The sequence below is a fragment of the Saccharomycodes ludwigii genome, chromosome III, assembly GCF_020623625.1.
Source record: "Saccharomycodes ludwigii strain NBRC 1722 chromosome III, whole genome shotgun sequence".
In the NCBI taxonomy this organism is placed as follows: Eukaryota; Fungi; Ascomycota; class Saccharomycetes; order Saccharomycodales; family Saccharomycodaceae; genus Saccharomycodes; species Saccharomycodes ludwigii.
The window spans coordinates 968257-981179 of NC_060202.1; the positions used below are offsets into that span (position 1 = coordinate 968257).

The following is a 12923-nucleotide window of genomic DNA, read 5'->3' on the forward strand; positions in this document are numbered from 1 at the left end:
ACACATAAAAAATGTATATATATATATATATATAATTATTATTACTATTATTATTATTATTATTATTATCACTATAACAATTACAAAAAGTAAATGTTATAAAAAGTACAATAAGTTTTGTAACCAAATGTTATTACTTTTTATCACAATAAATAACAGTAAAAAAAAAAAAAATTATTTTTCCATTAATATCTCCAACAATAAGTATTGAAAACATGAATAAAAAGAATACAATTCCCAACAGCTTTAGCGAAAAAATCTTGGCAGGCGTATGTAACAAAATATACAGTCTGACAAACAAAACATTTGAAGAGATAACGGGAGGATCGGCAAATAAACTTAAGCAGAATGATTATGTTTTAATTATAGGTGGCTTCTCCAACATGTTTGGATTCAATTTGTGCAGAGATTTAGTTTTCACAAAGAATATTAAACTAATAAACATAGATAAAAACTTTGCAACTACAGTTTATAATCCTAAACAGTCATATGATGAACACAACTGTATCAGATTAGAACCCAAAGTGTTTATAAATAAAACAGGGTTAAGTGACAAAGAGTTGCGAAAAAAAGACTTTGAAAATTATTTTCATATTATTTGTGATGATTTTAGTGATAAGGAAAAGGTATTACAATCTTTAGCAAAAGTAAAAGAGATCAGTAGTAATATCCATGTCTTAATTAATAATGTTCATGAAGGGTATCATATTTTTCCATATAAATATCCTAAATCCCACCAGCTGAGTGAATATCAGAATAATTCAATATATCTAGGTGACCCTGAAAAATTTCATAAAATTACGCAGAGTAATCTAACTAATATTATTATTGCTACAAAATATGTATTAAATCATTATAATAATCATCAGTCGTTGTATATTATAAATGTTTCACAAATATTAGGAACATATCCAGCTGCATTTAAAGGATTCTATGCAGCATCAAAAGCAGGATTGAACCAATTTCATCAAAGTTTGACCTATGAACAGGATGAAAGGAACAAAGATGGATATTATAATGTGAAAACATTATTGGTTATATTACCTCAAATGCACCAAGATGAATTATATGGCTGGAAACAGTATATAAACGACGAAAGAAGATTTTGGGAATCTTGTGCACTACAAGTGATCTATGCATTGGAACATGGTCGTCGCGGACAGATGTATATTGAAGTTTGGGATGTTTTTCATTATCTGTTAAGATGTGTTCATTTGGTTAAATTTTGGCAATTTGGTTACATAAATAGTTTGTGGCATAATATTGGATCAAATGAACATACTTGGAAGTAAAATATTTAAATTTCTTTCCTCTTTGTCTTTTCTAAAGTGGAATGTAAATTCAAAAAGTAAAAATAAAATGTAATACATTTATTAGTTAATAATAGTAGCGCCTTTACTTTTATATATTTTCACGCCCTTTCTTAGGGCTTTTCTAAGAAAAAGCTTGCATTTTATGTTATTTTTTTATTTTTTTATTTTTTATTTTTTTTTTTTTTCATTGTACGTTATATGAAACCTCTCCCTACCCCCCAGCAATTTATTTAACCCAGTTAATAACTAATGCTATTAGCGCACAACAATTAACAAATATATATATATATATATATATATATATATTTATTTATATTAGAACAATGATGGCTACATTGGGTAAAACGGCTTCATATACAATACGGACCTTATGCTTGGTTCATTTAGTACATACCAACTTTTATGAATTTTCAGAAACTAGGGGAGAATCAATGTTGCCAACACTAAATGCGACAGGGGATTTTGTACATGTATCAAAATATTATAAGGATGGTAAAAAAATTGAAATAGGTGACTGTATAGTTGCATCAAAACCAACTGATCCTCACCAACGAGTTTGCAAAAGAATAACAGGAATGCCTGGCGATATAATCTTGGTCGACCCTAGTATGGGTAGTAAATTAAATGAATATTCAACTATAATAGCCCAGAGAATTCAAGATAGCAAAGAAAACCATATAGATGATCAGGAATATAAAGAATTGTTAGATCTTATGGATGAAACTTCCACTTCTAAGTTGAGCAACTTCAATGAATATGTTAAAGTTCCACCTGGGCATGTTTGGTTGACTGGTGATAATTTATCCTGCTCCGTGGATTCAAGAACATATAATTTTGTTCCTATGGGTTTAATTCGGGGCAAAATTGTTGCCGCTAATGATTTCAATAAAAGCTTCAATGACAATTTTTGGGGGTTCAGGTGGATAAAAAATAACTATTTTACGTTAGGGGGAAAAGAATGATCCAAGATTGTTTATATTTTGTTTTCCAAAATTGTTTGTTTAACAGATAGGAAAATTAAACATAGATTACGTATATAACGTACATATATATTGTATTTAACCAATTAAGCGATATGTTGAAGAAGGGATGTATATATATATATATATACCTTTTTTTTTCAATTTTATTTTTTCAATTTTGTTTTTCCCCATCAAAATATTCTTTTCAAAGTTCTGGCACCCAGCCATAAAGTTGGTAAAGTTAATAGAATAAAAACTTGGTACAAAGTTCCAAAAATGTCATGTACACCTAAATAGTATTGATAAAAACTATATTCTAAAGCAACCAAACCTGATATAAACCCCAAAGAATAAACAATTGTACCACATGATTTAGTCATAGTAACTTTAACATTAGTCACAAACAAAATGATTGTTAGTATGGAAACAGCAACGATAATTAATGAGAAAATAGTGGCAATTGAGCTATTAACCTGTTTTGGTGGGTTTTGGAAAACATGGTGGATTTCTGGCAAAACAGCGATTTGATTAGGAAAGATTTTGTCTTTATCCAATTTCAATAAATCATCTTTCACTTTTTTTTCATCAAGGAAAATGTCAAAAATATGTTTTTCAATAAAAGAGTCTTGACCTTCACAGTTATACGTTAATAGGGCTTTAATTGGAGTATTACCTTGAGTGGTAGAATGGAAATATAACATTGTTTGCGGAAAGTTTCTAACTGGTAAAGAAAAGACACATTTGCCATCAGAACATTTAGCTGAATGGTAAGTTTGTACACGGTCGTCACAATTTAAAATCAAGGCTGCATGGTTTGGTTGGGATTCAGTTGCATCGATATTGAATTCAAAACTAATTGTTTGAGCTTTTGGATCAACTACAGAAATTGAACTTATTGTAGAGAAATCTGGTTTTAATTTAGTGACATTTTTACCAACTTTAACTATTGGATTGATAATACTGCTACCAGATGTTGCTGCTGATATATATTGAACAAATAAAGTGAAAAATACAAATATTGGAAAGAAATGCATGTTATAATTATTATTTGAAGTTTCTTTTGTTTGACCAGTAGACAAATTTTTCTAATGAGTAGGAATGATCAAACCAATTCTTTCTGAAAATTGTTAGATGAAGTATATTCCAGATGATGTTGTTTTTGTTTTTTTTTTTCTTTCCTCAAAGGGTGAGTAAAATGTTTTTTTGTTGCGTTGGCTTAAAAAACCAAAAAAAAAAAAAATTAATAGAAATGAAAATAAAAGCGAATAAATAGAAAAATAAAACAATAATTTTAATTTTTTTTAATTTTTTTTTTTGTAGCTTTGTTCAGAAATAATTTACAATATATTTATTATTAACTCTTGTTATTAATTTTTTTTTTTTTTTTGAAGTTTCTACTAAAAATTTGAAAAAATAATGAACAAATTCATTCCAAACTAAGTTAAAAAACAAAAAAAAAAAAAAAAAAAAAAGAAAAAAATAATTCAAGTTTTGTTTAGTTTTGAAGGATAAAGAGTATATATATCATAAAATGCAATATAATTCGTTTGTATAGCAATATATATATATATATATATATATAATTTTTATCTTCTTAATCAATCAATTGGAATGTGCTATTGGTATGATCCAATCCAACATTAATGAATGATAGTAACATCATTGACAACATCGGGCGTAACTTCTGCATCGACTATATTAACTGTCGATGGTTGTGGCTGTTGAGTAGGATAATATTGCTCATTCACTGCCTCATCATTTAAAGTAGCATCTTTTTTGAAAAATTTAAACAGTGTAGTAAATTTTCTATTAAAATTGTCGGTATATGTTTGAATGTTAGCTTTTGAATGGGTAACGGCTGGAGAAGAGGATGATAACTTATGAGCACCATTTGGTGGGATTTGTTCAGCCATCCTTTTTAATAAATTTTGTAAAATAAACACAAATCTTTCGTAGATAAACTGTGCACCTTGATAAAACAAGTTACTTAAAAACCCGAACAAAACAACGTTCATTGCAAAAAACGACGAGATTATCATTAATGGACCAACAAATAAAGCTGCTATAGATGCCACTATCACAAATAAAATAAAATAAATGGTGAAATACAAAGCTGAAACGATCAACATCAATGAAAAAAAAATGAAAAGGGGAGTTAAAAAAATAAGTGAGAAGGAAACAATAAGTAGAGCGTTATATGGATGTACTTGTGAGTAACTGTAGAAGTTTATTACGGATGTTTTTAATGAATTTAAAAATACTATGAAGCAGTTTTTTATTTGTAATTGGATATAAACAATTTCAAATTTGTAATTTTCTTTAAATTCTGAAAGCAATCTATATTTAAGTGATTGTAACAGTAATGAGAAGAGAAATTAAAGTTGATAGGACTATACAGCTAAATAAAACAACAATTATCTGAATAACCCAAAAAATGATTACTGATTAGCAGAAAGCATACACTGCAAACAAATTATTATTATTATTATTATTTATCTAATTTAATTTAGCTTGATTACATTTGTGGATTAAGATGAAATCTTTTCATTGGTTGTATGTTTGTGTTTTATGCGCGTATTTCTTAATGTCATTTGTTTGTCTGTTACCGCTGACAACTGACACAAAAAACAAAAAAAAAATTAAACAAATAATAATAATAATAATAATAATAATAATAATAAATTAAGCTATTCATTAATTCCGTTTATTTTGCTATTTGTTCGTGTGATTCCTAACTGATCCAACAGATCTCTTTCGATTCATAAATAAATGCGTTAGTAAAATAAAATGTAATGTAGTAATTGAAGTGAGCTATGTTGATTCTTTAGAACGTATCTGATACATACTTGAAAACACTATTAAATACCGGAAATTTGACAGTTAACCATATAAAGCTTAAAATAAGAAAACTGTTCAATTTTTCAGATAGCTTTGAGACGATATCGTTGATATAAAATAATAATTTTTCTGACTTTGATTCTTTACTTTTCTTGGAAGATTTATCAAACTTTTTAGGATACTTTAACCTATAAACCAAAGTGGCTATGTCGTCAGCGGATTCTTGTAATTGAGAATCCTGATCGATAAATACAGAAACAAGTGCACTACTTGTACTATCACTTTCAAGACCTCTGCTACTAATATTGCTGACACTAGTATCATCATCATTATTGTTACTAGGTGTGGTATCTATGATCAACTTTTGATTACAAGTATCCAGGTAATCGTAATTTTGTATTAATACAGAACTTTTACTTTCATTGTAGGTAAAAGATCTGCCTGGATCTTGAAATCCATTCTCCGATGAATAATTCTTTCTAGTTTCAAAGTTGTCTATGTAATAATTGCATTGCTCAGCAAGTTCTTTATCGCAATCTTGTTTTTTTAGAGCTCTTGGATTGGTGGATTGAAGATCATGGACTTCAGTAGGAACTACATCAATATTATTGGTACTAGAATGATTATTCTGTGGCTTTGAATTAATGGAGGATTTAACAATTTGTTTTTTATGCTTGTGCAATTCATTAGGTTTCAAACTATTTTTAATTGATAATAATAGGTTTGTGCTTTTTTGTTTGTCTTTAATACACTTTTTTTGATCTAATGGGAACATAACAGTTTATAACTTTCGTTTGTTTGTATTGTTGATATTGCTTGTAATATACATGTATTAAGGATCCATCTTTTTATTTTTATTTTTCTTTTTCGCTCTGAAATTTAAAAGATAAAATTTTTAGCCGCAGAATATTTAATTAATTGCTATTATTTTAAGGATGAAAGGGGGAGAAAGTCCATAATATATATAATATATATTGTGATGTTAGAAATTTTAAAAATAAATGTTTAAAATATATTTTAGATTGAATCAAGACTTGGGCTTATGAAAAAGAAAAGAAAAGAAAGGAAAAAAATGGATGCTTTCTAACAACATTTGATTACACATGACAAGAAATCGTGTGCAAAATAAATACCACAAGCAGTCCCGCGATTCAAGTTAAGATATACCATTTAATTTTTATTTTCAATAACATTGTCAATTAACTTAAAGGTGTTAATCAATTCAGTGATAGGTAACAGAAACCATTCCCGGTGTGTCCTTTCATCATTACATCCATAACAATAAATAACACCTTTACCATACTTATCCCATAAAATATTATGAATTTTGCTTTCTAGCACTTCTAGTGGAACCAAAGATTGGTGTACTATAAATCCGTTGCTTGTGATTTTATAATTAGATAACGTTAGTCTTTGACTTTCACCATTATTGTTGCCAATGGACAAATTATTAAATCTACTTGTAAGCTGACAGTGATAGGCGTCAGAAGATTCGCTACTAACTAAACCCATGATATTATTGGGGGTTAAGTTTATTAAATCATGTTTACAAGAATCTCTCCACTGATTTATTCTTTTTTCGACAGTTAATTGCCTAGTAATTCCAATCTTAATTAATATTTTATCAGTGTTCCATTTATTATTTGTATGTGGGAGGAAAGGTATACTTTTTGGTTTTACATCATAACCTTCAGGGTTTTGTGTTCCAAGCCCAACATGCAACCAACTCAATCCATCAGGTGTGACGCAATTGTTATTTTTTGCAAAAGTATTTCCCCTCAAATCTGTATTTTTACTTCCAATAGAACCGTAATTAACACTAGTATTTTTGTAGTCTTTATATTTCCATAATTTACCGAGATTAATTTGATAAGGAAAGTGTCTTTTATTTTTGATAGTTGTAGTAATCTTGGTACTTTTATTGTCACAATTGTTTTTCACTAAAAATAAATAATCATATAGTTGCCTGTAGGTATAGATATAGATGAACCCATTATCGTATTTGGATAATCTGGAATGCAAAACAAGATTGCTATGTCTGTTTTTGGGACGAGTATTTATATTTTTGTCTTTTAATACATTCATACAAGGCTTTGTGTTATGAGTTTCTAATGAGACCATATTTTTAGGGGGTTTTTGAAACAATATTTTTTTGTTTTTAGTTTTAGAAACTTGTATAGCAGCAGCAATGTTACCCAATTTAGGTGCCTTAATGTTATTATTGTCATTATTTTGATATTTTTGATTAGTATGGTGCCTACAATAACTTGAACCTTGGCTTGCATTTAATTTACATGGTGTTCCCTTCAAAGTTGTGCCGAAGACAACTCCTCTTTTCCTCAGTATTATTGACTTTTTTAGAATTTGTTGACGTGATTGTTTGAGTGCTTTTGCTTGTAACAGATATTTTATTGCAATATGGTTTCTTGTCTTTGGACATAATTACTATATTAGTTCTTCTTCCTTTAATTCTATTATTAAAAAACAAAAATTTAGATAGCATGTGGTGGTATACTTTTTAGAGACGTAGAAGAAACACACAAATGGCAATTGAGTTACCTAAACCTTTTAGTTTTTTTTTCTTTCCCTTTCATTTGGAACATGAATCATAAAAAATAAAGAAAAAAAAAAAAGATTAAATGAAAAGAACATTTTGCCCTTATTTATTTCTATGATGAAGTTATTAATAACTTATGAGATTTATATATTAACAACCGTACACCAATAGATATAAAATCTACGTACAAAAAAAAAAAAAATAAAAAAGAAAAGAAAAAAAAAAAGAAAAGAAAAAAGAAAAAAGAAAACGAGGAGAAAAAAAATTTTTTTTATTAATTTTTCTTTTTCCAATTTTCACTTTCTTTCTAAGTGCCGTTGGTCTCTCATTCCTTTCATTTTTGTTCATTTTATACTTTACCTTTTTTTTTTTTTTTTTATTTTTTTAATTTTAGACTTAGCTCATTGTATCCATAGTAATAACGCTGAAGTTTATACTTTTTTTAAAGAAAAAAAAAAAAAATTCAGAAGAAGATAGCGAAGATAAAAAAATATGAGACCATTAGCATTAAGAGGCCATACAAGAGGTATTACACAAGTTAAATTTAATCTAGAGGGAGATATTTTTGTTTCAGCAGGTAAAGATACCGATGCTTCAGTCTGGTTCTCTCATAACGGTGAAAGGTTAGGCACTTTGATTGGCCACAATGGGTCTATTTTCAGTGTTGATATCGATAAAGACAGTAAATACTGTATTACTGCCTCATCAGACGAAACAGTTAAATTATGGAATTTGAAAACAGGTGAGATTTTTGATGAAATCAAATTTCAATGTCCAGTTTATAGAGTTGAATTTTCTCCAGATGGTTCAAAGATTTTAATTGTTACATCCACCTTAATGAAATCCAAAGGTCATTTAATTGTTCACAATATAGATAGATCAGCAAATATTATTGAAAAGGAGCCTGTTTTTTCTATTGAAACACACGAAGAATACAAACCCATTCAAGTTGCATCCTGGAGTTATAATGGCAGGTATATTGCTGCTGGTCGTACCGATGGCAGTTTGAGTAAATTTGATGGTGAAACTGGTCAAGTTTTAAAACATGTTCCTAACTTGCATGAAGATATAATTAAGGATATTCAATTTTCACAGGATCGTACGTATTTTATTACCTCATCTAGAGATAAATCTGCCAAGTTGATCGACATTATTACAATGGACACATTAAAAAGTTATGACACCGATTCTGCTCTAAATAGTGCTTGCATTACTCCAGTCAAAGAATTTGTTATATTAGCAGGTGGTCAAGATGCTAAAGATGTTACTACAACTTCTTCTAGGGAGGGTAGGTTTGAAAGTAGATTTTTCCATAAAATTTTTGAAGATGAAATAGGTAGAGTTTCTGGTCATTTTGGTCCTATAAACTACGTTGCTGTTTCTCCCCAAGGCACTAGTTTCGTTTCCGGTGGGGAGGATGGTTTTGTTAGATTACACCATTTTGATAAATCTTACTTTGATTTCAAATACGAGGTTGAAAAGACAGCTGAAGCTGAACAAGAAAGTGCTGCCAACAACGGTAAAGTTTCTGTAGACGCTTAAGTTTATATATTTTATTTTTGCTTGACTACAAAAGAATTTTTATTATTATTATTATCATTTTTTTTTTTTTTTTTTTAATTGTATATTTATCTGTTTATACCAAGATTTATAATAATTATCGTGTTTATTATATTGACTTTCTACTCCTTTAATTTTTCATTCATTTATTCGTAAATTCATTAAAATTAGTGTATTATATACATTTATTTATATAGAGTTTACCAACGCACTAATTGCATATGTGTATTACATATTTCTAGCATTTTCCTTTCATTCATTCATTTATGTTTTTTTTTTTTTTTTTTTTTTTTTTGAATCCTATTTTGATGTAACTTATCTCAATATTAACGTTTCTTATTTTTCATCTTTTCCAACTCTTCTTTTGCTTTTCTAGCATCAGCAGCAGCCTGCTTGGCTCTTAAAATATCAGCGTCACTTTCCATTCTTTTCTTAGGATCACCAGCTTTTTTCTGATTTTTTACATTTTCTTGTTGTTTTTTCAAATTCTTTTGTCTAGCCAATTCTCTCTGGTTACCTCTAGCCATATTGCCAGTCAATATATGAGTTTGTACGTTTGTTAATAAATTCCTTTACTTTTTTTCTTTGTTTTATATTTCTATTTTTTACATTTACGTTCCTCTTTTTGAAATTAAATAACACATTGAATTTTAAGAAAAAAAAATGGGAGATCTTTTTTAAGTACTGTTTGAAAGCGAAAGAGTTATTGATATATGAAGATGATATAATTGTATATATGTTGATTATAAAAAAGCCCTATTATAGGGGATATCAATATAATATTGTAAAATGCAATTTTTTATGTCACAAAAAAAAAAGAAACCGATTTTCGCAAATGTAGAATGATTTTATATAAGAAGTTGGATTAACTACCACTAAATACATATTACTAATAACAAAAGGAAATCATATGATCAACAATAAAAAAAATAGTATTTGTCAAGGGTGGAAATACAAAAAAGAATTATTTTTTTTTATTTTTTTAAAATTGAGGTTGCTGTTGTTATTTGTCAATAGAAGAATGATGTAAATCGGAAATCGGGCTTCGGGGGGAGGTGAAGATTGGGATTAGAATTACAACTAAAACTAAAACTAAAATTAAAATTAAAATTAAAATTAAAATTAAAATTAAAAAAAAACGATATATCGGAAATGGGTGGAAAAACTAAACACAAATGGAATAAATCTCATAGTAAAAAAAACAAAAATAAATAAATTAAAGTTTTTCCTTATTTCATTTCATTTTTTCATTTTTTCTTTTTTTGCCAGTTTAGCTGGTCAGCCACTTGTCCTCGCTTTGCTTTTGTTGTAATGTAATTAAAAAATATAAATTATGATTGGTATATAAAGAAGAATACGAACCTCTTTCCTGATGGCTTTATTTTCAAATTAAATCAAAAAGGAAGTCTTTTTTTTTTTTTCCTTTTTATCGTTTTTAAGATTTGTTCTCCGTATATTGTTAAATATTACATTGTGTATTGTGTAACCATCTTTTTTTGATTTTTTGCACAATTTTGCCTTGTTAAAAAAGAGAGACACTATTATTTTTTATTCTCTCCTTTTTTCTCTTTTCCCTCTTTCTCTTTCTCCTTTTCCTTCCCCCTTCCTCTTCCTCTCATCGATCCAATAAAAACAGCAAAATCCCTAATTATCACCCAAAGGTTCAAAAACTAAAAAATAAAAATAAAAAAAAAATATTATAAAAACAAACACAAATATATACTCCTGTAGATAACTATATCTGTGTTACCATACTTTTTACAATATTCATTACAAACCCCATTTAATATTCCTTAACAAAAAAAATATTTCCATTTAACTAATATTCATTAACCGTAAACACGTATATATATATATTAGAAAAATTAAAAAAATAAAATAAAAGAAAAAAAAAAACAAAAAAAAAAACACAATAACTCATCATGTTTAAATCTGTTTTTGCTCCAAATAAAAGCAGATCTGTTATGCTTTCTAAAAATTTAACAAAAGCCTTTAGACCCAAATTATATTCTACTGCAGCAACCGCCAAAAAATCATCTTTTTTCTCAAAGGCTAAATCTATTTTATTGTATTCCACATTATTCACTACTGTCGGTACTATTTCCTATTTTTCATATGAGTTATACGAAGAATCTCATCCCCCTGTTCAAGTTCCACAAGCCGCAACTTTTAAAAATGGATCTCCAAAGAAAAATTTAGTCATTTTGGGTTCTGGTTGGGGTTCAGTTACTTTGTTAAAAAATTTAGACACTTCCTTGTATAATGTCACTGTTGTTTCTCCAAGAAACTATTTCTTATTCACTCCGTTATTACCATCTACTCCAGTCGGCACTGTCGAATTAAAATCCATTATTGAACCAGTTAGATCTATTTGCAGAAGAGCAAAGGGTGAGGTCCTATATCTAGATGCTGAAGCTACTGATATCGATATTAAGAATAAAAAAGTCACTGTCTCTAATGAAAAGGAAGGTTTATTAAAAGATTTACCATACGATTATTTAGTTGTTGGTGTTGGTGCTCAATCCACAACTTTTGGTATCCCTGGTGTTTTCGAACATGCTTCATTTTTAAAGGAAATCACTGACGCTCAGTCCATTCGCTCTAAAATCATGAACAATATCGAAAAAGCTGCTACTTTGTCTTTGAATGATCCAGAAAGAAAGAGATTGTTGAGTTTTGTTGTTGTTGGTGGTGGCCCAACCGGGGTTGAGTTTGCTGCTGAATTGCAAGACTATGTTGATCAAGACTTAAGAAAATGGATACCTGAGTTGAGCAAGGAAATTAATGTCACTTTGGTTGAGGCTTTACCAAATATTTTAAATATGTTTGATAAATCCTTGGTTGGCTATGCTCAAGACTTGTTCGCTAAACACAAGATTAACTTAAAATTGAAAACTATGGTCAAAAATGTCGATGATTCTAAAATTGAGGCTAAATGCGATGGGGAAAGTATCGAAATTCCTTACGGTGTTTTAGTTTGGGCTACCGGTAATGCCCCAAGACCCTTTGCTAAAAAGATTATGCAGGCTTTAGCACCAGTCCAAAACAACAGAAGAGGTTTGTTGATTAATGATAAATTGCAATTATTGGGTGTTGATGATGGTTCCATTTTTGCCATTGGCGATTGTACTTTCCATAAAGGTTTGTTCCCAACTGCTCAAGTCGCTCATGAAGAAGGTGAATATCTAGCTGATGTTTTACAGAGTAATTATGCAATTGATCAATTGAAGTTTAAGATTAGCCAGAATAGGGATAATGTTGAAGAATTTGCCAACTTGAGTAAGAGTTTGATTAGTCTGGAAGCTAGCATTAAGAATTTTAACTATATTCATGCAGGTGCTTTGGCTTATATCGGTAATGATAAAGCTATTGCTGATTTAGCTATTGGTCAATCCAAATATAGATGGGCTGGTGCCTGGACTTTTTGGTTTTGGAAAGGTTCATATTTAGCTATGTGTATGTCATTTAAAAATAGAATGTTGATTGCCCTCGATTGGATGAAAGTTCAATTCATAGGAAGAGATTCTTCTGTTTGATAGTGATGTTTTCCTTTTTTAAGTCGAAGAGGGGAGAGAAAAAAAAAAAAAATAAAAAAAAAAAAAAAAGAACAAGTAGAAACTGATATTAATGTTTAATTTTATTTAGTCAGTGGACCTGTTTATTTTTTTTTTTTTTAATTTTTTTTTTTTTTTT

General features: G+C 28.7%; 9 protein-coding genes across 9 annotated transcripts; 4 read left to right on the top strand and 5 right to left on the bottom strand.

Moving 5' to 3' along the window:
• Positions 1 to 215: 215 nt before the first annotated feature.
• SRL4 (Srl4p) lies at positions 216 to 1292 on the top strand (the record flags this gene model as incomplete). The annotated part of the gene is made up of 1 exon (XM_046077372.1): positions 216 to 1292. One exon carries the CDS (start codon positions 216 to 218, stop codon positions 1290 to 1292), a length of 1077 nt encoding a protein of 358 aa, XP_045935125.1.
• Positions 1293 to 1636: 344 nt separating this feature from the next.
• IMP1 (endopeptidase catalytic subunit IMP1) lies at positions 1637 to 2275 on the top strand (the record flags this gene model as incomplete). Its single annotated transcript, XM_046077373.1, has 1 exon — positions 1637 to 2275. One exon carries the CDS (start codon positions 1637 to 1639, stop codon positions 2273 to 2275), a length of 639 nt encoding a protein of 212 aa, XP_045935126.1.
• Positions 2276 to 2466: 191 nt separating this feature from the next.
• On the bottom strand, positions 2467 to 3309 carry SWP1 (dolichyl-diphosphooligosaccharide-protein glycotransferase; the record flags this gene model as incomplete). The annotated part of the gene is made up of 1 exon (XM_046077374.1): positions 2467 to 3309. One exon carries the CDS (start codon positions 3307 to 3309, stop codon positions 2467 to 2469), a length of 843 nt encoding a protein of 280 aa, XP_045935127.1.
• A 606-nt stretch (positions 3310 to 3915) lies between these two features.
• Positions 3916 to 4404, bottom strand: LDO16 (Ldo16p; the record flags this gene model as incomplete). The annotated part of the gene is made up of 1 exon (XM_046081404.1): positions 3916 to 4404. The coding sequence occupies one exon, from the start codon at positions 4402 to 4404 to the stop codon at positions 3916 to 3918; it is 489 nt and encodes a 162-aa protein (XP_045935128.1).
• Positions 4405 to 5099: 695 nt separating this feature from the next.
• On the bottom strand, positions 5100 to 5888 carry SCDLUD_002682 (uncharacterized protein; the record flags this gene model as incomplete). Its single annotated transcript, XM_046076638.1, has 1 exon — positions 5100 to 5888. The coding sequence occupies one exon, from the start codon at positions 5886 to 5888 to the stop codon at positions 5100 to 5102; it is 789 nt and encodes a 262-aa protein (XP_045935129.1).
• A 395-nt stretch (positions 5889 to 6283) lies between these two features.
• Positions 6284 to 7234, bottom strand: SCDLUD_002683 (uncharacterized protein; the record flags this gene model as incomplete). The annotated part of the gene is made up of 1 exon (XM_046077375.1): positions 6284 to 7234. One exon carries the CDS (start codon positions 7232 to 7234, stop codon positions 6284 to 6286), a length of 951 nt encoding a protein of 316 aa, XP_045935130.1.
• A 928-nt stretch (positions 7235 to 8162) lies between these two features.
• TIF34 (translation initiation factor eIF3 subunit i) lies at positions 8163 to 9212 on the top strand (the record flags this gene model as incomplete). Its single annotated transcript, XM_046077376.1, has 1 exon — positions 8163 to 9212. The coding sequence occupies one exon, from the start codon at positions 8163 to 8165 to the stop codon at positions 9210 to 9212; it is 1050 nt and encodes a 349-aa protein (XP_045935131.1).
• A 344-nt stretch (positions 9213 to 9556) lies between these two features.
• Positions 9557 to 9757, bottom strand: SCDLUD_002685 (uncharacterized protein; the record flags this gene model as incomplete). Its single annotated transcript, XM_046076639.1, has 1 exon — positions 9557 to 9757. The coding sequence occupies one exon, from the start codon at positions 9755 to 9757 to the stop codon at positions 9557 to 9559; it is 201 nt and encodes a 66-aa protein (XP_045935132.1).
• A 1395-nt stretch (positions 9758 to 11152) lies between these two features.
• NDE1 (NADH-ubiquinone reductase (H(+)-translocating) NDE1) lies at positions 11153 to 12766 on the top strand (the record flags this gene model as incomplete). Its single annotated transcript, XM_046077377.1, has 1 exon — positions 11153 to 12766. One exon carries the CDS (start codon positions 11153 to 11155, stop codon positions 12764 to 12766), a length of 1614 nt encoding a protein of 537 aa, XP_045935133.1.
• Between the last annotated feature and the right edge of the window lie 157 nt (positions 12767 to 12923).